This window comes from Trachemys scripta, chromosome 1, assembly GCF_013100865.1.
Source record: "Trachemys scripta elegans isolate TJP31775 chromosome 1, CAS_Tse_1.0, whole genome shotgun sequence".
Taxonomy (NCBI): domain Eukaryota; kingdom Metazoa; phylum Chordata; order Testudines; family Emydidae; genus Trachemys; species Trachemys scripta.
The window spans coordinates 284,555,398-284,578,500 of record NC_048298.1 but is presented as its reverse complement, the minus strand read 5'-3'; the positions used below and the strand labels follow the sequence as shown (position 1 = coordinate 284,578,500).

At 38.7% G+C, this 23,103-nt stretch overlaps 1 protein-coding gene across 1 annotated transcript in view; it reads left to right on the top strand.

Moving 5' to 3' along the window:
• Nucleotides 1-23,103, top strand: part of VWA8 (von Willebrand factor A domain containing 8) — a gene marked incomplete in the record, with an annotated part of 259,242 nt that overhangs the window by 176,550 nt on the left and 59,589 nt on the right. The window contains 8 exon segments of the mRNA XM_034758419.1: nt 7,950-8,066; nt 8,838-8,902; nt 9,005-9,130; nt 9,889-9,998; nt 12,297-12,451; nt 15,483-15,684; nt 19,705-19,786; nt 21,072-21,276. Coding sequence (XP_034614310.1) covers nt 7,950-8,066; nt 8,838-8,902; nt 9,005-9,130; nt 9,889-9,998; nt 12,297-12,451; nt 15,483-15,684; nt 19,705-19,786; nt 21,072-21,276 — 1,062 coding nt within the window.

Genomic DNA, 23,103 nt, shown 5'->3' with positions numbered 1-23,103 from the left:
ACAAGATGGTGGTGTAAACCGCATTGTAGAGATGGATTAGAGTTGCAAAGTTTGATTTGGATTCTAACTTTCTCAGTGTCAGATCTGTTTGATTTGGGCCCATCACTTCAATAGTCTTATTTGGAACTGCTATTAGAAATTGATTAGAATATTTTCAATTTAACACTTTTTTACAGGGGATGGGGGAGCAGCCACCAAGATGCTGACATGAGTAAAAAAAGAATAAGTATTAATATGAATTATAATAGTAGCTTCATAAATATGATCATGTCCCATTAATGCCTGAGGGGGATAGACACCAGGAAGGAAGAAAAGTTATTTAAGCCAAATAGCAATGTTGGAACAAACAAAAATGGCCATGAAAACATTTAGGCTGGAAATTAGAAGGTTTGAGGAGTTAGGTTCTGGAACAGCCTTCCAATAGCAGTAATCAAGGCAAACAACTCATTTTAAGATGGCGCTTGATAAATTTATGAATGGGGTTATATGATGGTGTTGACTGCGATAGCAAGGGATTAGAATGTATGGCTCAAGGGATCCCTTCCAGTCTTACATCCTGTTTACATTCCTAAGTGATATGAGACATAGCATTAACAATTATCATTATTGTTGGTCACCAGCTTCCCTCTTCCTTTTCTTGTTTCCCCCCACCCCCACCCCTTACTCGTTCTTGGTTACTTTCCCCATTTTCCAGTGTCTGTTAGCTAGCTCAGAAGAACCTTTCCTGTATTCAGTAGGGGGAATGAGAAATTTCCATTAACAACACAGCTGATGAGGTGTCAAATATCTCATACACATTTAGCATCCCAGGAAGCCATGCATATTGTCATAGCCTAAATATAGGTATGCTTTACTGGTCTCAGACTTATGACTAAATTCAGTGCATATGTAAGCAGGGCAACCTGTTACTGATCTCAGCAGAATTGCATTTGCCTATATCCGTGTTGAATTGGGCCCCTAGAAATGCATTTTCCCAATTTTCATCCGAAAGCTAACTTCCTTCACTGTTGCCAATAGAGTTGTCTTGATCAGTTGTAAAAGTACTATTTGAGCTATTTTAGGAAGCTCATAACAAGTTTGTTCAGTTCAAAACAAGGCTTTGCCCTCTATGACTAAAGTCAGTACAGGAAATTGTAAAACAGAGGGCACTCGATCCTCTGCTTTGAGTGCCTGAGAACGTGTAGAATACTAGACATTTTCTGAAGGCAGATCCAAGCAGTACACTCCTATTATATTTCTAAACTTCTGAAATTCCTAAAATGAAAATAATTGTCTTGTTGGTATTATTTTTAACAAAACTGCAGTAGCATTGAATCTCTTTGGGGAGGAGAGGGAATATTTTATCAAAGGCTTCTGTGAAACTTTAGGCAGTTAACTCAGTGATTGGTTTTACACTGTGATAATGTCTGTCCTTCTAGGATACATTTTTCAATAAAAGTCTGAATTAAAATCTGATATAAAGACTGTACTATAGGTTGGCTACCGTGATTCAATGCACCATTGCTGTTGAGTTTTGTTCAGCTGTAACCTTCTTTTCTTTCTCTGACCATAAGTTTGAATATTGGCAACTTTGGTCTTGTCTTTCTCAGCAAGTGCCACAGTTGGGCAAAGGCATTCTAAAAATAAACCTAATTATCATGCTGGAAAATAATATACTAACAATATGTTTTGCATTATCTTAGGATTTCATATACAAACTTAATATTAAAATAGATCTTCATTGATTCTTAAAATATACTTCATTAAACTGACAGTTTAGATTTACAGAGCCTGCATATGTTTAGGATCACTTCAAAAATGACGTGACCTTTCTATAACAATCAGTTTCTTGCACTTTATGTGGAAAAATTAAGGAATATGATCCACTCATGTAGCATATTATTAATCACTGTAGATTATTGTCTATCATTCTATTTAATTTTTCACCAGTTGAAGGCCAGATTAATAATTTGCTCGGTGCAAGGCCCAAAATGAGATACCAAGGAACCAGGCATTTATCTGGTGGGCTGGACCCTGGCGTAGCCCTGATGGCCACTGCTGTGTGATCTGAAGCTTTGATCTGGGCTCTCCCTTAGTTCACAGCTCATTTAGTCTGTTTAGTTTCATATCAGGCATTTGGAGTTCTTTTTATTTTTCCCGGGTTTTTGAAGGCTAGAGGTGGGCAAATTGGACAAGTCAGGTAACACAGCTTGTACTTTTATCCAGAATTTTAACTTGAAATGAAATAATCCTTCCTTAAGACTTCAAAAAATAAAAAGTAAGAGAGAGGGTTTTTTTCTCTTTTTTTTATTTTTCTTCATGTTTTGAATCTCTGCACTTCTGGTCTTTGCTGAGAAGTGTAAAAATACAGAACTTTGAGAATCCATCTGATCTTGAAATATTTCCAGTTGTAACCATAGGCCAGAAGGCTTGACAGTATTGCTGGCAAACCAGTTCAGCCTTAATTTGTAGAATCAAAAATGTTGTATAGTTCAAGTAAAGTTTAGTTAAGCATTCAAACTTTCAGAGGGCAGATGTAATCTAGTGGACAAGGATGACCGTGAGGTTAAAAAAATGGACTAAAAATCAGGAGATCTAGGTTTTATATCTAGCTCTGCAACAGATTTACTGGGTGGACCTGGGCAAGTCTGTGCATCTGTAAAATGGGAATGATGCTATTACTTACCTAAATAAGGCCAAATGTATTGATATTTGTGAGGTGATAAGCACCATGGAAGCAAAAACAAATAGTGAACCAAGCACAGGATTTCTGAGTGCTAATCTGAGCTCTGCCACTGACTCTCTGTGGCCTATGGCAAGTCACTTAACGTTTCTTTTTTGCATCTTCCTTGTGTCTGCATAGGGAGAGTAATAACATACAGTACCTACCTTACAGGGACACTGTGAGGATTAGCTACTGCTGGTAAAGTGGTTTGGAGACTGAAGATGCTATAATAAAGTATCATTATGTAAGCCAGACCTCCAGTTACGAGTATTCGAAAAAAGGGTCAAAAAGTGCTAAAATCTTGAAGGAAACAAAAATCACTTTAAAAATAAAATAAAATCTCTGCTTCCCCTTTTGTTATTTTTGTTTTAAAAATATCCCAGTACTTAGTATCACAGAGTAGTGACTTTCCAAATAGCTGTTCTAATAAAACATTTTTTTAGATGAACATTTATGACTCAATTACAAAACACACTTAAATAGATAATTATAGTGGAAAGGATGAGACAACTATAGCCATGGCTGTGCAGACGAACTGCTGCTATTTATTTTTTCTCATATAATGTCCATCTGGATTGAATCAAGAGCATTGCACTAAAATAAAAGCCCTTAATTTCTTCCTCCTCCCTCTAATAAAATTTTACTAAAGTGTACTTTATTAGGGATTTAACTTAATTACATATTTGTGGGGATTACCAACTTTTAAGCCACCCCCATGTTTGCATGGGAGACTCACATTCTACTGAATGGCTTGAAGACCTCAGTGCTGAGCGTGGCCCTTTGTTTTATCCCTTCTATGTCAAACGCTTCAGTTGGTAACTTAGGAGGGCTTCCCCTTTACCACCTGAATCTTGGTGGTAGATCCATAATGGCTCTCATGTGGGGGAAGGAGTTCAGAGCGCTCAGCAGGGGCTTTCAGCTCTTCAGGGAAAAGCTTGGTGGCGGTGTTCCTTGCCACCACACTGAACTGCAGAGTACCTTCCCCCTCCCAGACCAAGTGTTTCCCCTCTGTATGCACCCGATGCTGTTGGCCAGTCTAAATGGTAACAGGTAGATAGTGGGTAAGTTTTGTGGAGTTTAGTGTGTGAAGCAAACCACATGCAAATTATTTAATTAGATAATTTGCATATTTAGAACCAATGTATCTGTAACAATAAACTTCCGTTTTAGAAAAAATTGTGTGAATTTAGTGCTGGTAAAAGTATTGATTTGATAGTCCTAGTAAATGAAGTTCCTGTTATCAGCAGGACAGGCTGTCCACACACCGTGCCCTGCCAGCATGCTTTGATCTTTATCTGGAGGATGCTGTGGAAGAAACTTGCTCTATGAGTAGCAGGGGTAATTTAGTCTCCGTGGCCCATGACGTTTTTGACCCCTCTGCTGAGTCTGCCAACTAGTGCAGAGTATAGTGTGAGTTTGTGACATTGGAGCTGAAACTGAAGCCCACCAAACTCATCACATAATGGGGGACCACCAAACATCCATTAGATGGGAACAATTTTTAATCCATAGTAATCTGGTCTGGATTAAAATTGGTGACCTACAGACTGGAGGGTTTGCAGCCCATAAGCAATGCTCTGAGGCATCTGATCCCCCAGTAAGATCTGATGCTACACCTTCATGAATGAGATTTGTTTTTTTGAAAGATACACAGATTATATCAAGTTCTGACCTTTTTGGATCTTACGCAAGGGGAGGACTTGCGCTCTGTTGACACAGAGACAAAATCTCCCACACATTGTTCTGTACTTCCATCCCATATTGTTCTTAAAGGGACAGCTCCAATTAACTGAAATGTAAACTGTAGAAATACAACAGTAAAACTGCTATTAACCCAGCATAGTAATTTACTGTTAAGTATAACATTTTGCAATATAAAAGCATTTTAACAGCTAGAAATATTCCAAGGTTCTCACACTATATTTTACAAACAATAAGTGTTATATAAAAGCCCATTAAGGACTTGTCTACATGGTGAGGTAATGCACTCTACAGGGGTGTGATTCCTAAAGCACACAAAAGGATTGTACATTGATTGGTCCATGCAGACTCTGCTGGTAGGAACTAAAAGTTCCTGTAGAGTGCATTGCTGCACAGTGTAGACAAACCCTACGTTTACAGGTATAAACATCCACAATTTGGGAAAAAAACAGTTTTCAGTTTGCTACAGCAAACCTTGCTTCTGCCTCCTTTGTGTATGCATTGTGATTGTTACATGTTCATATACTATTTTTTTCCCAGCTCGGAGTTCAGCAGAGTTGGAACCCAGGAACTTCAAATCCACTACACAGACTTCTTGCACTTACTTTCTCTACCTCTGTTTTACGGATATACAATGACAAGGTTGCTAAATGTGTCAGTGTCACTTGAGATCTGCAGGTAGCAGTGCTAGGAGAAGCTGCCTGTGTAAGGGAGGCATTTGGAGCACACACTGTAGGGAGAGGTTTACTTTGCAAGGCCCAAGAGCCAGGAAGAAAGTCTCATCTATAACTGAAAGGGGAGGAATATTTGAATTTGTTGCATATGTGTGTTTCCAGGAGGTGGGGCATATAAGACAAGAGAGGAAGAAACTGCATGTGTGAGCATGGTTGTGTCTGGGAGGAGGCATATAAGGGAGAACCTGGGAATGGAGTTAAGGACCGAGGGACAGGAAATTTTTGTTGTTGGCAAGAAAGATGGTTAAAAAGGAGGAAGTAAGTGAGGGTTAAATATTTAAATTATTACTTTTATCTGCGGCCGCTCCCCCCTACTCCCCACTATGCCTACAAGAGCATTGAGCACAACTTCTCCACTCAGCAGTGAAATCACCGCCCTGTTTGGTATAAGGACTTTTAAGAGGAAAATCGTAATTCATATAAAAGCAGCAGTAAGTAAAGGAAAACTGTTCAGACACTAAAAATAAAAGAACGCCACTCATGAGGCTGGTTATTACATCTGTCCAAAGTTTGGAATTCCAGACATCAGGGTCATGAGGTCACCCAAAGGTTACTTTTCTCCCAGTCGAGAACAAACATAACGGAACTGCACATCAGCATCTTTTCCCATCCCACTTGAAGGATTGCCAGAACTGCAGTTGGATGTGTTCACAAGTGACGCAAAATTCTATTATTAAACATAGACAGAATATGCCATCGGTCACTTAGCACAGAAGGAAACCATTAACATCAAAAGGGGTGGAGTAGAGAGGCTTTTTATACTGCCAACTGCACGTATAAACTTAATACTAAGTAGAAGAACATAACTGATTCATATGGGGTTTTTTGTGTCTTGGAAGGCTAATGCATTTCTTCAGTTCAGCTATGCTGATGCAGAAGTATATAAATACAATATGGCAGAAAACCAAAATCCAAAACAAACCCTCTCCTGGGCCACATTTCTATAATTTGGGTTGGAATACGTGAGCATTTAACAAATTCTTCTTTTATTAGAAGAGTTGAGCTGCAGCTGAAGTTTTCCAAATGCTACAAATGTCATGATAATATTTTAAATGTTTTACCATATTTAGCTACAATAAGCTCTCATTCAAAATGAAAAGTTCATTCCTCTAAAATAACAGCCCTAGAGAAAATCTGAAGGTTACCCGCAAAAACTGTGACTCAGATTGAGTTAGTACATATTTTATTTAGGAGAATCTTGTGGACTTCACCTTTTTAGTCCTTTATCATTCACTGTGTATTACTTCAGATGTTAGACACGCATACAGTTGACTTTTAATATGTCCTTAAAAAAAACCTTTGAGGAACGTAGCATTTCACAGAATGACAAAGATTTAGAGCCAAGACATTAATGAAGTAATGAAATACAAGACTTAATTAGCTTATTCTTTTGTAGCTTTTAAAATTTAATTTAGAGCAGTTAAGGTTGGCTGTGTGATCATTTTCCCGAGTCCTTAAAAGTTTAATGCCTTAGGAACAACTTTAGAATGTTTTAAAAAGAAATATTTAAAGCGATGCTACAGGAGCCACACAATAATATCAAATTATAGCTTAACCTTTTTCCATATAATAGTTTTTCAAACTCCATATGATTTAAATATTCGGGGGTGGGGGGTTCTGTTGTTCTAGCATAATGCTAAGGAAACACTCAAGAGTTGCGGCAAATCTTTTAGTAAGATGGAAGAAGCAAAGCTGGTAAGACTTTCCTGTGTAGTTGAATGCAAATGGCTGCCACAGGTGATTTAAGCCTTAACTGCATAAATCATATTAGACCACTGTAAATTAACATTAGACTTACACAATTCCCTCTAAATATTGATGTAAACTCTACAAACAAACAAATTTGATTTTTTTCAGCATGAATAAAACATTACAGAATTTTAAAATAGCACCATTCATCTGGACCAGTGGGTCCCAACCCTGGGGGTTCGCGAAATGTTACAGGGGGTTCTCGGGAAAAAATTCCCTAATTGCGGACAGAGCTGTCCCTTGGACTTCCAAGAGCTGTGCAGATCAAAGCAAGCATATATGTCACACTGAGGAGATTTAAATATTCAAGACTCCTTATAAGAAATGGAAAGGGAGGTGGATATTTTTTGCTGTTTTTAAAATTAAATAGGCACCTAGCATTGTTTTTAAAATTATTATGAAGAACATGTTTAAGCTTTGTAACGTATGTTGTTTGCCTGGACTACTCAAGACCTGAATGCTTGTGTAGGAGGAACTTTTAAGAAGCTTACTTAAAGCTTGATACTCCTTGATGAAACAGGCTCCTTGATGAAACAGGCTTATTCAAAGTGATACAAGCTACGAAAGTGAGATCTTGGAAGAGTGTTGCCGTTTTCATAATGTAATAAAAATACTGTAATGATAAATAATAATAGTGTGAATAAACATGTCATAAAAACAAATTTTATATTTCCAAGATCACTGCTTTTATAATTTATACTCAGGTAAAAGAGAAAATCCCTGGAAATATTAATTTTTAGGAGGGGTTCGTGAGACTTGACATTTTAGTGAAAGGGGTTCACAGGTTGTTAAAGTTTCGGAACCACTGATCTGGACCAATCATTGTCAGTTAAGTTGTACCTTTGCCTTACTTCATCAGTTCTGCACTGAGATCAGCTTTGCTAGACCAGAGGATCCAGTCTGCAATTTTCCAGCAAAGTAAAATCCATTTCATACTTTCAAAATTAAATTTCCTTGTGACATTAAGTAGCTTCAATTGCAAAGAACAAAGACACTTCATGTAGACCTGGTGCTCTGAGCTTTAAGAAGACTGGGCGTAATGCTCTCTTTTCTGTTTACAGAGTAATGTTGTCTTGTTGCTGGATACGAAAACTGGTGCCATTCATAGACTTTTACTCTCACCAGATACCCAAGAAGTTCCAAAGAGAGCATCCTGGTGGGGCAACAAGGAGGAGCCGGTGAGGAACAGCAACTTCCTGGCTAGACTATACCAGACCTATCAGAGCTCAGTATTACAGACATGATAGCAGGATAGCATCCTTTCTATCTTTTATGGAACAAACCGTTAATTGTGTACTGCTATATGTATATATTCTGCTTGTACAAAACTGAGAATTCAATATATATATGTGTGTGTGTGTGTGTGTGTGTATGTGTGTATATATATATATATATATATATATATATATATATATTGAATTCTCAGTTTTGTACCAGCAGAATATATCATCATTACAGAATAGAAGGGCAATAAATAAGGGATGCTGTCTAGGGATATGTAATTTTTACAATGAAACCTTTCAGATATTTTGCTAAGAGTTACAGAACATTTTGTTACAAGTTGTTGTGGTTCTGTTGAGCCCAGAGCAGCGTGATCTGTAATTCATTATACTATGATGCAATTTATGAATTTGGAGTAGGTGGAAAGGTGCTTTGAGATGCGGTTATCATAGTGAATTACTCAATTAAAGAAAAACTAGCAAATTTGGTATGATTCAGTGGTTGCTGCTTGATTCTCAGCACTCTTGAAAATCAGGCCACCTATTTACGTGCCTAAATGCGGGTTTAGAAACCTAACTTTAGACACACTTTTTTGATCACCTTGGCCAAATATTTTAGTTTATGACTTTTCTAACCAGAAAAAAGCATAACTATAAATATAAGGAGTCAGGTAAACTATTGGGGACTGACCTGACAAATTGTAATTGATGTGTAATGTATTTTTTTAGATCAGTCACAAAATGTGCAGAGAGTTTTCACATAAAAACTGGCTGGTGTTCTACAAAGAAGAAGGGTGAGAGTTAACTATAAATTACATTGCTTTTGTTTAAAAAAAAATAGATTTGTCATATACGTTCTCTGCCTCATAATTGTTTTCTTGGTTTACATTTCACAGAAACCAACTTATTGTGCTGGATGTACTGGAGGGTCGAACTCATACTATCTCACTACCTATCAATCTCAGATCCGTTTTCCTAGTGGCTGAAGACCGTTGGCTCTTGGTGGAAAGCAAAACAAATCAGTAAGTTAACCAAATTCATTATTTGTTTGGTAGTGTCTAGGAGCCCAAGTCATGGATCCCCTGTGCTAAGAGCTATACAAATATAGAACAAATGGAGATATTTGGCAATATTTTCAGCTGCATACCAGTATTTGTGTGCATCTAACCTACCTGCACAAATGCCTGATGTGCACACACAAATTTACTGGTTTTGTTTGTGTCTATGGTTAGGTGCTTACGGTCAGATTTCTTAGAGGTGCAGATTTCCCCATACCCAAATTGCACTTGTGAATCCAGAGTGGAGAATGTGCAAGATGAGCTTATGTAAATTTGCACCACTGAAAATCTAGACCAAATTTGGCTATGTCCATATTCATACCACATTTTACACAGCTGGTATTTATGCCTGTATAAATTAGGTCCTTGCCAATATTAGTGTGACTAACTGAAAATCTGGCTCATTAGTCTACTCTCCTAGTTACTTTGATTCATAGTTTAATGGAACAAACAGTGCTCCATTTTCCAGTTCCTGTTTAACCTCACAATAAATAAAAGTGTATAAATAGTTACCGTAAGCAAATCTGCCTCTCTATGGTTTACTTTCTCGACCTATAAACTAGGAGAATAAATGCTTACCTACCTCATAGATGTGTTGAGGCTAAATTAATTTTAAGTAAAACATGTTGAGATCCTTGTTATATAAGTATAGAATATTTTTACTATTTAACAAATAAATATTCTTGTTACACCATTTTTTAATAAGTCTGCATTATTTACAGGAAATTTCTTTTAACTAAGCCAGCGCATATGGTATCTGAAGAGAGTGGAGTTTGCCAGCTGCATGCATTGAATGAAGACCCAGTTGACAAGGGGTTTGGTTTAACAACAGGTACTCAGTGTAAACCTGTGTTATTCTTTTTTTTATCAACTCTGTGTTTGTGCCTGTACAAACAACATTCTGGTACTTTAGATGTTTGAGTAATTTCATGTCTGATTCTTTTCCTGTAGTGTGTGATTCATACCATTGTTTCAAAAAAGATGGCAAAGTTCTGTACGTGGGCTTGGAATTGTTTGAATAAAATGCCTCAGAAATTTTGAGAACTGTACAGACACACTCACATCTATTATACGGGGCGCTGGTAGCAACCTCTTTATTTAGACTGCCTATCACTTTCCATTACAAATGATTCTTGCAACCTTTCGTTTGAGGAGCTCTCACACCTCCATTGTTTGTAGCAGACTTTGACATTCAGGAGGAAGAACCCTTTAGGCTTCTGAAGTTCCTTTTCTATATTCCATGAAATTCCATTCAGATTTGACTGAGATATTGAGTTAAAACGTGCCGTTTTCCTTCTCTCACTTGTATTCCTCAGAAAAATGTTGCCAGCATGCCACAATTATTGAACATTGTCAGTAGAGGCAGGTTTGGAACAAATTGATAAATTAAACAGTAATAAAGCATAAGGACCAGATGTTATTCACCCAAGAGTTATGAAGGAACTCAAATATGAAATTGCAGAACTACTAACTCTGGTATGTAACCTACCACTTAAATCAGCCTCTGTACCAGATGATTGGTGGATAGCTAATGTAACGCCAATTATTAAAAAAGGCTCCAGAGGAGATCCTGGCAATTACAGACTGGTAAGCCTAACTTCACTACCAGGCAGATTGGTTGAAACTATAATAAAGGACAGAATTATCAGACACAGAGATGAACACGATATGTTCGGGAAGAATCAACACGGTTTTTGTAAAAGGAAATCATGCCTCACTAATCCATTAGAATTCTTTAATGGGGAGGAGGGTCAACAATTATGTGAACAAGGGTGATCCTGTGAATCTAGTATCCTTGGACTTTCAGAAGGCCTTTGACAAAGTCCCTCACCAAAGGCTCTTAAGCAAAGTAAGGAGTCATGGAGAGAAACGTAAATAGCAAGGTGCCCCATGGATCTGAACTGGGCCCAGTGCTGTTCAATATATTCATAAATCATCTGAAAAAGGGGGTGAATAGTGAGGTGGCAAAGTTTGCAGAGGATACAGAATTACTCAAGATAGTTAAGTCCAAAGCTGACTGGGAAGAATTACAAAGATCTCACAAAACTAGGTGAATGGGCAATAAAATGGCAGATGAAATTTAATGTTGATAAATGCAAAGTAATTGGAAAATATAATCCCAGCTATACATATAAAATGATGTAGTCTAAATTGTCTGTGACTACTTAAGAAAGAGACCTTGGAGTTATTCTGGATAGTTCTCTGAAAACATCTGCTCAATCTGCAGCAGCAGTCAAAAAGCAAACAGAATGTTAGGAACCATTAGGAAAGAGATAGATAATAAGACAGAAAATATCATAATGCCACTATATAAATCCATCGTATGCCCACACCTTGAATACTTGTGTGCAGTTCTGGTTGCCCCATCTCAAAAAAGTTATAATAGAACTGGAAGAAGTACAGAGAAGAGCAGCAAATACTTGGGGCCAGAGTTTTCCCAGGTCTGGGAGTGGGGGCAAGAGAGATCCTCGTTAGGCTGGTCATCCCCCTGACCAGTGTCCAGACCCAGCACCTGCAAACGGCAACCCTCCCCCGACATCAGAAAAAAGCCTTCTGTTGCTGCCAGCCAACATGGTGATTTCTGTAGTCCTAGTAGCATCAGTCTCTGCTGCAGTGTGAAAGGTTCCCAGTTGAAACCATGCTAATGATTCATTATTGGGTGGGGGAATTGTTACAGTTGTACATAATAGAATTTGATTATATTTTTTCCTTAAAAGAAAAAAACTCATAAAAATCTAGGAAATTATATACAAAAATCCTATGTTAAAAGAAAGTTATTTAGGTTGAAAATTAGGATATGGCATATTCCATGCAACTTTAATTTTGCTTCCATGGGCATATACATTTCACTGTTGTCTCGTTCAATGCATACGAGGACACAAGTTGGCAGAATTAAGGCTTTCCTAACTTTTGAGTTCTTGACTTTGCAACCTAAATAATGTTAATTTAACGTCATTTTTTTGGATGTAGTACAATATAGCATAAACAGATCTTGACTTCTTTTCTTCATTTTATTTCTGTTGAATTATGATAAAAAGAATAATAGTAATTAGTGCTCAGTGCTTGTAAAGATAATTGGTTCCTCTTGCTTATTTGGATTTAATGCATATCATTTGATTCCCCACTTTAGCATCTGATTTGTGTGTGCCGCACACAGTTTCAAGTGACCAACTATCTTCAGAGAACCTAAGCGTAGCTGTGGAACAAAAGATCAGCTCTCCCAACAGGATTCTCTCGGATGTGCATAATTATGCTACTATTGTTGTTGGCTTCCCAGAACTTATGGTAAAACCAGTATTATTAAATTGTAAAATAATGATCATTACATTTATTTCATAACCAGTTAATCTAAATAGCCATTAACCTAATTATTTGCAAGAGGTAGTGAATAATGAGGTAATACAATTTGCAGAGTATGCAATGTTTATTAGTGTAGTCAAGTGTAGAGAGATTTCAGAAGGACTTGACAGTGATAGGAAATTGGGTGACACAAGGCAGATGAAATTCAATGGAGATAAGTTTCATACACTACGCATGGAAGAACAATCTTACTCCTCATACACATAGAAACGTTTTAAATTGAATGTAACTACTCAAGAAAATGACATAATTGCAGACAATTCAGTGTGAACATCTGCTCAGTATGCAGCAGCAATCAATACAGCAAATGAGATGCCAAGCTGTAGTTTAAAAAAAAAAAAAAAAAGTCTAGAGAGTACTACAGAAAAATACTATCATGCCATTGGCTGAATTGATGGTGTGCCTGATCATGAATACTGTGTTTGGTTTTGCTCACCCTGTTTCAGAAATCTTATAGCAGAAATAGAAAAGATCCAGAAAGGGAAATGAAAATTATTAGAGGCATATGAGGGAAGAGTATATCGCTTAGAGATGTTGCACAGAATGAAGATGAACAAGAGGGACATGATAGGGGTATATTTGGTATTAAGAGGGTTTTTAGGATAATTCTATTTACTATTTAATAATAAAAGGACAAGGGGACACCTGCTGGAATTAAGTCTTCAGATTTACAACTGATAAAAAGAAATACTTTTTGACATAGCACATAACGTTGATCCATTGAACTCACTGCTATAGCACTTGGAGTTACAGAGCTTACTAAAATTGAAACAAGGATTTAGCCAGGGGTCGGCAACGTTCGGCACGCAGCTCGCCAGGGTAAGCACCTTGGCAGGCCGGGCCAGTTTATTTACCTGCTGACATGGCAGGTTCGGCCCATCACGGCCCCTACTGGCCGCGGTTCGCCATCCCGGGCCAATGGGGGCGGCGGGAAGCCATGGCCAGCTCATACCTCGGCCAGCGCTCCTTCCCGCCGCCCCCATTGGCCCAGGACGGCGAACCGCGGCCAGTAGGGGCCGCGATCGGCCGAACCTACCGTGTCAGCAGGTAAATAAACTGGCCCGGCCCGCTAGGATGCTTACTCTGGCAAGCCGCATGCCGAACGTTGCCGACCCCTGATTTAGACATTTCTAAGAATAATTACAATATCAGCCACAGTTACACTAGCTAGGTCTGAGCCTAGTATAAGCCAACCAATACCTCCCTTGGGTTAGAAAGAAATGTTAGTCAATATTATTGAATAGCTTTCCAGTATGGGGTTTCAGTACATTTTATGAAGTAATTCATACTTGCCAAGATCAGAGACAGGATACATGACTATAAGGACCATTGGTCTAATGTTTTTCTGGTCATATAATATGTCAGGGTAAATAAGAGAATGTAACCATTAGCTGGCATTAGAAAAAAGCTAGTTAGTATTCTGAAATCCAAAATAGATTAGGAAAATAACAGGTAAACCTCCCCCTATACTTTTACAGGGTAGTATTTCAGTTTGATTTGATTTATATTTAAAATACTACATAATTAGACTACGTTTTTTTTCCATGTGTATATTATACATTTGTTTTAACAATGTTCTTGAATGTTGAGAAATGGACATTAAATAGTTTTATACATAATACAGACCTAATGGCTGTTGCCAGTATCACATGGTTGGGGAAACAGTTTGTAAATAAATCCCTTTATATAGATTGGTTACAGATCAAATTGATGAAATGTTTTCTCCTCCTAGTTGAATGGCCTCAGGGCATAAAAATCTTTTGTGGCATCATCTTAAGAATGGAAGTGCTTTTATTGAAAAGGCTTTAGAGAGTCAGCTCTGATGCCCACAGCAGCCTGACCTCTCTAATCAAGACTTGTGTGCTTTTGGCCTCTTGCTTGTCATGGCATATGTATGCGTGCAGTGCAAGCAACTCGCAGCCCCCAGAGGCAGAGTACAGGCTCTTGAGGCCAGAGTGGCTGAACTGGAGGAGCATAGGAAGACAGAGAGGTACATAGAAGAGACTGTTAGGGACACAGTACAATGGTCTCACTTCCTGTCCAACAGCCCCTGTGCTGTTGAGAGTGCAAGTCTCAGGGCAGGAGAGCATCAAGCTGGAGGAGAGGGAAAAGATCTCATAGTTGGGACCCACCTTCCAGATGATGTCATGATATCCTCTTGTACTGAGAATATCCCTCTGGGGATAGGGACCCCAGGTATTAGGAAGAAACAGATAATAATGGTGGGTGATTGGATTATTAGAAACATAGATAGTTAGGTTTGTGGTAACCTAGAGAACTGCATGGTGAATTGCCTACTGGGTGTGAAGGTAGCAGATCTTACAAGACATCAAGATAGCCTTATAGGTAGAGCTGGGAGGAGCCAGTGGTTCTGGTACGTGTAGGTACCAGTGACATAGGAAAAGGCAGTAGAGAGGTCCTGGAGGCTAAACTTAGGTTGCTAGATAAGAGATTAAAGTCCACAATCTCCACAGTAGTATTCTCTGAAATGCTTCCAGTTCCCTGCGCAGGGACAGGAAGACAGGCAGGACTGCAAAATCTAAATGTGTGGATGAGACGATGATGTAGAGAGGAGGAATTTAGGTTTATTAGAAACTGGGGGTACCTTTTGGGGAAAGAGTAGCCTATACAGAAGGGATGGGCTCCACCTAAACCAAAATGGAAGCAGACTGCTGGCATGTACAATTAAAAAGGTTGCAGAGGAGATTTTAAACTAAGGGTTTGGGGAATCCTGACAGGACAAGTCTGACCCAAATGGCAGTTCTTATGTTAGTAGAAGCTCCCTCAAAGACAGACACAGCCAGCTCTTCTACCTCTCATGGCATGAACTGAGAATTGTTCAAAATGGTTACATTTGATTTGAAATGGGAGCTTATCCAGACCATTTGTTTAAAGGGTGCTTTATACAAGTCTTTACTCTCTGAAGTCCTCAAGTTACCTTTTCTCTCTCTCTCAGTCTCCCAATGAGGTGTACAGCTGGAAGAGAGGCTCCTCGCTGGGCAGCCGACATGCTTCTCCCTCTGATCCATTTTACTATGGGAGGCGCAGTAAAACCGGAGTTGCAAAACAATTTAATTGTGTGACTTTATTAGCTACTAATCAAATAGTTAGAATTTTAGCACCTGGAGACATCCCTTTGAAAGAACTTTATCCAAAAGGTAAGAGATTACATTATTTCAACTATATCAACTGTAGATGAAGGCTTTATTTTAAGTACTCATGCTGTATGTTTATAATGTGCTTTAAAGAATCAGAAAGCAAACATTTAAAATCCTAACTGGATTTGGGGAGAAAGAAGGGAGTTGCACACATTTTACCAATTCTAGAATGAATTTAGTGCACATTAAAGATCCTAAATTGCAAGTTTAGGGAATTAAGTCATCTGTCTGCCCACAGAACAGGTATCGTAGTGGAGTTAATCCTAATGGAATTAATCTTAATTGTGCCTTGATTAACTTGACTCTGTGGCCATCTGTGCATGTCCATGTTCTAAGGTAGAAGAGATGTTCGTGAGGTTCAGGCACAGGTAAATCTGCTACAGATTCCTTGTGTAGCCTTTGGCAAATCACTTCATTTCTCTGTGCCAGTACATCATCGGGGCATTGTAAGGCTTAATCCACAAATGTTTGTAAAGTGCCTTCGCCTCCGTGGATAGAAGGTGGCATAATAGAACAAAAGATTTTTATTATACTGAGTATGTGCAATTCCTGAGTCTTAACTGCTTTTCTTCCATTGATTTACATGTTGCCTTGGGAAATCATTTAACGTATCTGCATCAGTTTCCTCATCTGCCAAATGGGATATTATTGTATTTCCTTATCTGCTTCCCATGAAAATCACATTTGACTATTTATTATATTTTGTGGATGAATGATGGCACTATTTATATATAATTCCCCTAATAAAAACAGATTGCTTTAATGTAATCTACTTCTTTGTAAATTGATTAGTGTTTTATTTTAAGTTATTATTTAAGTGTATTTTATTTTTAAACCACTCAAATGATTAAAATGCTTTTATTGTGGCTGACTCACTCATTCTGATGTGTGAAATCTACTTTGATTTCAGGGATAAAATACATGCCTCTTACCTTCTTGAACTTGTATGAGTAGCAGAAGGTTGCTTATTCACACCATTTATTCTGCGAAACTGAGTTGTCATGTGAAACAGAAGAAAGTTGCATATAAAACAATCATTAAAAATCACTGTAAGGTTGGCTTTATGCATGAGCGAATGCTGATGCAGCACCTGTTGCAATTTATTATAATAAAAACCAAAAAACATTTGCTCTAAGTATCAAGCCAAATTGGAATAACTTGAATTTGGTGTGTAGCCCTACTTTTCCCATCCTCCCCAGTAACTGGTCAGTTTTGGCACACAGCCTTCCATTTCTATTAAGAATGTAAAATACTTCAGCCAGATTCTAACACAGTGCAATACATTTTGTCAAGATTGTTCCAGCAGCGGCAAACAAAGAAGTCGTTCTCTATTTTATTGGAACTGGTAACTTGGATAGTAGCTATATATATTTTTAAAAAAATAGCAAATAATTTACTCTCCGAAGAATACCAAATAGATCTGTACCCCAAAATATAAACATAGGTAAGGCATCATGTCATATTTAAGTAATATATTTATTAAGTCTGAAAGCAAGGATGTGTAAATTAGGGCTACTTGAGGGCAAACATGCACTTGTGCATTAATCATTTATTGGGTATGGATTTAAAATAATTGCTTACTTCTACTACATCACATGAAGGCAGACAACTAAATATTGACAAAATTTATAAATGCTTGTATAGAAATACAAGTCTAAATACAAATATGGGTGCCGATGAGGGCCTGGTATTAAATTAGGATATTGATATAATAGGCATCACAGAAAGTTTTTGGAATGATGATGATCAATGGGATGTGGAAATACCAGGGTACAAAATATATAGCAATGACAAAGTAGGTCAGAGTGGTGGGGGCATGGCACTATATGTGAAATAAAGCATAGAGTCAAATATAGTAAAAATCTTATTTACATAGACTCCCTATGGATAGAAATTCCATGTTTCAATAATAAGAGTATAGCAGTAGGAATATGCTACTGACCACCTTACCAGGATGGTGACATGATTGTGGAATGCCCTGGGAGATTAGAGAGGATACAAAAACCCAATAATAAGGGGAGATTTCAACTATTCCCATATTGCCTGGGAACATGTTACTTCGGGACGGAATGCAGAGATAAAATTTCTGCTTCTTGGAGCCGCTAGTCCTGGAACCCACAAGCAGACAAGCAGTTCTTGATATAGTCCTAAGTGTAGGCAAGATCTGGTCTATAGCTGAACCACTCGATAATAGCAACCAAAATGTAATTAAATGTAACATCCCGGGGGCGTGGGGAACGAGAATACCAAAGAAACACACCACAGTAGCATTTCACTTCAAAACAGGAGAACTGCAGAAGAATGAGGATGCTAGCAGAATGAAATGCCTGTAAGCTGCAAGGAAACTTTTTTAAAACACAGTGACAGAAGCTCAAACTATATGTTTCAAATAAAACAAAAACAGGGCCAAAAACGACCAGCATGTCTAAACAGAGTGGTTAGAAACAAAAAGACATCTTTTAAAAATTGAAAGGCAAATGTATTGAAGAAAATAGAAAGAAACAGAACTTTGGCAAGTCAAGTGTACAAGTATAATTAGGCAGACCAAAAACGAATTTGAAGAGGAACTAACAAAAGACACAAAATCTAACAAGCAAAAAACTAAGTACATCAGAAACAGGAAGCCTGCCAAACAATCCATAGAGTGACTGAACAATTTGAGATGCTAAAGGAGCATCGGTCTTTAATGCAGAGGATGTGAGGGAGATTACCACACCAGAGCCATATTTTTAGTTGACATATCTGAAGAACTGTCCCAAATTGAGGTGTCAGTAGTGGAAGATTTGGAACAAGCTAAACATTAATAAGTTATAAGGAACAGATGGTATTCCCCCAGGAGTTCTGAAGGAACTCAAATATGAAATTACAGAACTACTAACTGTGGTATATAACTTATTGCATACCAGGTGATTGGTAGATAGCTAATTGACGCCGATTTTTAAAAACCTCTAGAGGCGATCCTGGTAATTATGAGTTGGTAAGCCTAACTTCAGACCCGGGCAGATTGGTTGAAACTATTGTAAAGAATAAAATTATCAGACACAGAGATGAACACAATATGCTGGGAAGAAGTCAGCCTGGCTTTTGTAAAGGGAAATCATGCCTCACCAATCTATTAGAAATCCTTGCTGGGCTCAATAAATATGTGGACAAGGGTGATCCAGGATATAGTATATTTGGATTTTCAGAAAGCCTTTGACAAGGTCCCCCACAAAAGGCTCTTAAGCAAAGTAAGGAGTCATGGGATAAAAGGGAAGGTCTTCTCCTGGATCAGTAGCTGGTTAAAAGAAGGAAACAAAGGGTAGGAATAAATGGTCAGTTTTCACAACAGGGTTCCCCAAGGATCTGTACTGGGACCAGTATTGTTCAACATATTCATAAATGATTTGAATAGGAGGAGAGACTTAAACAAATTAGGGCTGTTCAGCTTAGAAAAGAGACTACTGGGTGGGGGGGATATGATAGAGGCCTATAAAATCATCAGTGATGTGGACAAAATGAATAGAAATGTGTTATTTACCCTTTCATGCAATATAAAACCAGGAGTTACCGGATTAAATTAATAGGCAGCAGGTTTAATTAAAAAAAATTAGCTCACAGTTAATATGTCCTTGCAATTTTCAAGATTTTTAAAAGCACTGTGTTTTGGAATGCTGCCCAAATGTACTGTCAGTGGGATGAACAATATGCATTATCTTCAATGACAGGTAAAATAAATGAGGTAGAGGTTGCAATAATGCCTGATGGGCATTTTTGTGACCAGGACTTTATTTGTTTTGACATCCACTGCACTATACAACATTGCTCTTTTATTATTCTAGCATCCTAATTGCTGACTATTAGTTCAGTAATAAAATTCAATAATTGCAATGTATAGACCTACATTTAATTTGAAAGTTTATCATTTTCTGATATGTCCTATATAATGTATGTTTAAATTTAATCTGATAAATACAAGTGTAATATTTTATTAATAATACAGCTAAAGTAATTTTCTTTAACAAATTTATTTATCTGCAGATATCACTCCTCCACAAACAGCTGGGTATCTGGAAGTAACCGACCTTAACTCAAAGAAACTTAAATACATCCCTATTCCCAGGTAGCCTTCCTGTAATTCCTAGCATGATAAGTTTGGGATCACTAATAAATTTGCTGCTGGCACCTGAATGAAGATCATTCATAGAGGTTATAACAGTCAGGATACAAATGCTCTTTTGGATTTCTGCTCAACTTCCCCATTTTCCAGTTTTTCTGTGTTGCTTGCTTCCTGTTTGACCTGGTTATCCCCCCTTGTTCTCTCTAAAACAGGGGTGGGCAAATTACGGCCCTTCAGACATTTTAATCTGGCCTTGGAGCTCCCGCTGGGAAGCAGGGTCCGGGCTTGCCCCGCTCTGTACGTGCCATGGCTCTGTGCAGCTACTGGAAGCAGCGGCATGTCCCCCCTCCGGCTCCTATGCATTGGGACAGCCAGGGGGCTCCACATGCTGCCTCTGCCCCAAGTTCTGCCCCCGTGGCTCCCATTGGCCTGGAACCATGGCCAATGGGAGCTGCAGGGGCAGCACCTGCGGACGGGACAGCATGCGGAGCCGCCTGGCTGCCCCTAAGTGTAAGAGCTGGAGGGGGGACATGCTGCTGCTTCCGGGAGCCGCTTAAAGTAAGCACTGCCTGGAACCTGCACCCTTGATCCCCTCCTGTGCCCCAACCCCCTACCCCAGCCCTGATCCCCCTCCCGCCCTCCAAATCCCTTGGTCCCAGCCTGGAGCACCCTCCTGCACCCCCAACCTCTCATCCCCAGCCCCACCTCTGAGTCCACATCCCCAACCAGAGCCCTCACCCCCCTCCGTGCACCCTAACCCCCTGCTCCAGCCTGGAGCCCCCTCCCACACCCTAAACTCCTCATTTTTGGCCCTACCCCAGAGCCCACACTCCAAGCCAGAGCCCTCACCCCCTCCCACAGCCCAACCCCCAATTTCTTGAGCATTACAATTTCGATACCCTCGGGCCAAAAAGTTTGCCCACTCCTGCTCTAAAACGAGAGGACTGATCTCCTTAAAATAGATTGGAGATAGAGGTTATTTATACAGCATATTCTGTGCTACATTTATCTTAGCTATCTTTTATTCAGCTATCAGTATTATGCAAACATCTTTCCACCCTATCTAGTTCCTGTATGTGGTGTGCTTTGGGTAATATAATGGGGCTGCCAGGTCCAGTCTTGATCTCACTTGGATTGTTGATGGATCATATTCACTAGTGTACACCTTTCTTTGACCTTGCTCCAATTTCCAGGGTATTTTTTTAAAATTGGCACCATAGCTACAGAAATATTCTCTCTAGTGTCAATTGTGACTGTTAGATAAACCATATTTGGCTTTATTTTTCAGATCAGTGTCTCTCTCTCCGTATACATCATGGCTGTCAAAGATCTCGGACACAGATGTTCTGTTGGCGCCACTGGGAAAAGTAGGTTTGGTTACAGTGGATATGGGAGGCAGTGTCAGGCTTTGGGAGACAGGACTTGACAACCTACAGCGTTCTCTGCAGGACTGGAGAAACATGATTGGACAAGAGGATGGTAGACCTGTGCAGGTAGGACTTTAAAAATCTTAAGTTAAAAACATTAACAAAATGTTGCCAGTGAGTTGAAGTTTCTAGGTTGTTTAAAAAATAAATTATGATGAAAAGTATCATGAAGTAGAATTAGGCCTAGACCAGCAACAAAATCAAATAGATCTTTTTGTTGAAAAGTCATGTGGTCCTTTAAGAGCTTATTATAGGTGGAGCTGGTAGTAGGCAGCAGATTAAAACAAACAAAAGGAGGTACTCCTTCATACAATGCACAGTCAACCTGTGGAACATGTTGCCAGGAGATGTTCTGAAGGCCAAAAGGATAACTGGATTCAAAAAAGAATTAGATAAGTTCATGTAGGATAGGTCCATCAATGACTTTTAGCTGAGATGGACAGGGACAAAACCCCATGCTCCAGATATCCCTAAACCTCCAACTGGCAAAAGCTGGGGATAGTGCATTTGAAGTTGCCCTTTTCCATTCGTTCCCTCTGAAGCATCTGGCTCTGGCCACTGTCAGAAGACAGGATGCTGGGCTAGATGGATGGTTGGTCTGACTCAATATGGCTTTTCTTATGTTCTGGTAGTGATGCCTGTTGTTACAGCTGCCTAACATTTCCAGGAAATCCTCCTGTTTTCAGTTTGCATTTTTACTAGACTTAAAACCATTTGGGCTGAAATTTTCCAAGCTTGCTTTCTGCCTCATGATAGATTTTTTTTTTAAAGTTACAGTGAAAATATTTCAGTCATTTCCAAAATAGGTATTTTTCCAATATTCAAAGAAATTATTAGGATTGTTTTAAGAGCTGTACCCCCTCCATACTTTGGAAAAGGGATTTGAAACTTTGCAGGAAAATGGTCAAGTTTCGAGAGTGCTATCTTTTGCTGTCCCCATGAGAATCTAGGCAGATTGGGCCAAATTGTAAGTGTCTGACAAATTCCATTGCTGAATAGATTTGTTGATAATGACAATATACAATATGTAAGTAAAAAAATATATATAAATATCTGTGAGTACTGTGTGTGTATAGGCATGAGTGCGCACACATAAAATATATATACATGTATCAGCTAGTTTGTACGTGCACTACAGCAATATAATGGACAGAATCAGCACTATTCAAATGTCTCATAATCTGTATACTGTTAACAGTTAAAAGAAGTTTTCCTATACTTGAATCAGTAGGACATGAGGTTCAGGAGGATTTGAGTTCTATCCCAGCTTTTGTCATAAATTTCCAAGTGGCCATGCTGGGCGGTATATATACCTCTATATAGCCCCATGTGGCCATAAATATGTTACTCCCTTTTGTCTCTTAGTTATAATTACATATAAAGATTACAATTTCAGTTTTTATCAATCTGTATAACCCCTATAAATGTGACAGTAGATTTAATATTTTCTAAATAAAATCTTTCCACATTATTTTCAAGAGATCCAGTAGCCCAAAAGTATAAATTGGATGTAGTAGGCAGAAAGTATAATTCTCCTTCCACTCTCTCTTCCTACCTCCAACTCCCCTTCCACAAGATCAGTGGTTCTCAAACTTTTGTATTGGTGACCCCTTTCACATAGCAAGCCTCTGTGTGCGACCCCCCACCCTCTTATAAATTAAAAACACTTGTTTACCTATTTAACACCATTATAAATGCTGGAGGCAAAGCGGGGTTTGGAGTGGAGGCTGACAGCTCGCGACATCCCTGTGTAATAACTGCGTGACCCACTGAGGGGTCCCGACCCCCAGTTTGAGAACCCTTGCATAAGATGTTCTGCATTTATAGAAATTTGTACAACCACTGACCTGTTCTTGTTACTGGAGCTCAGCAAATGCCTTTCATAAAAGTCAT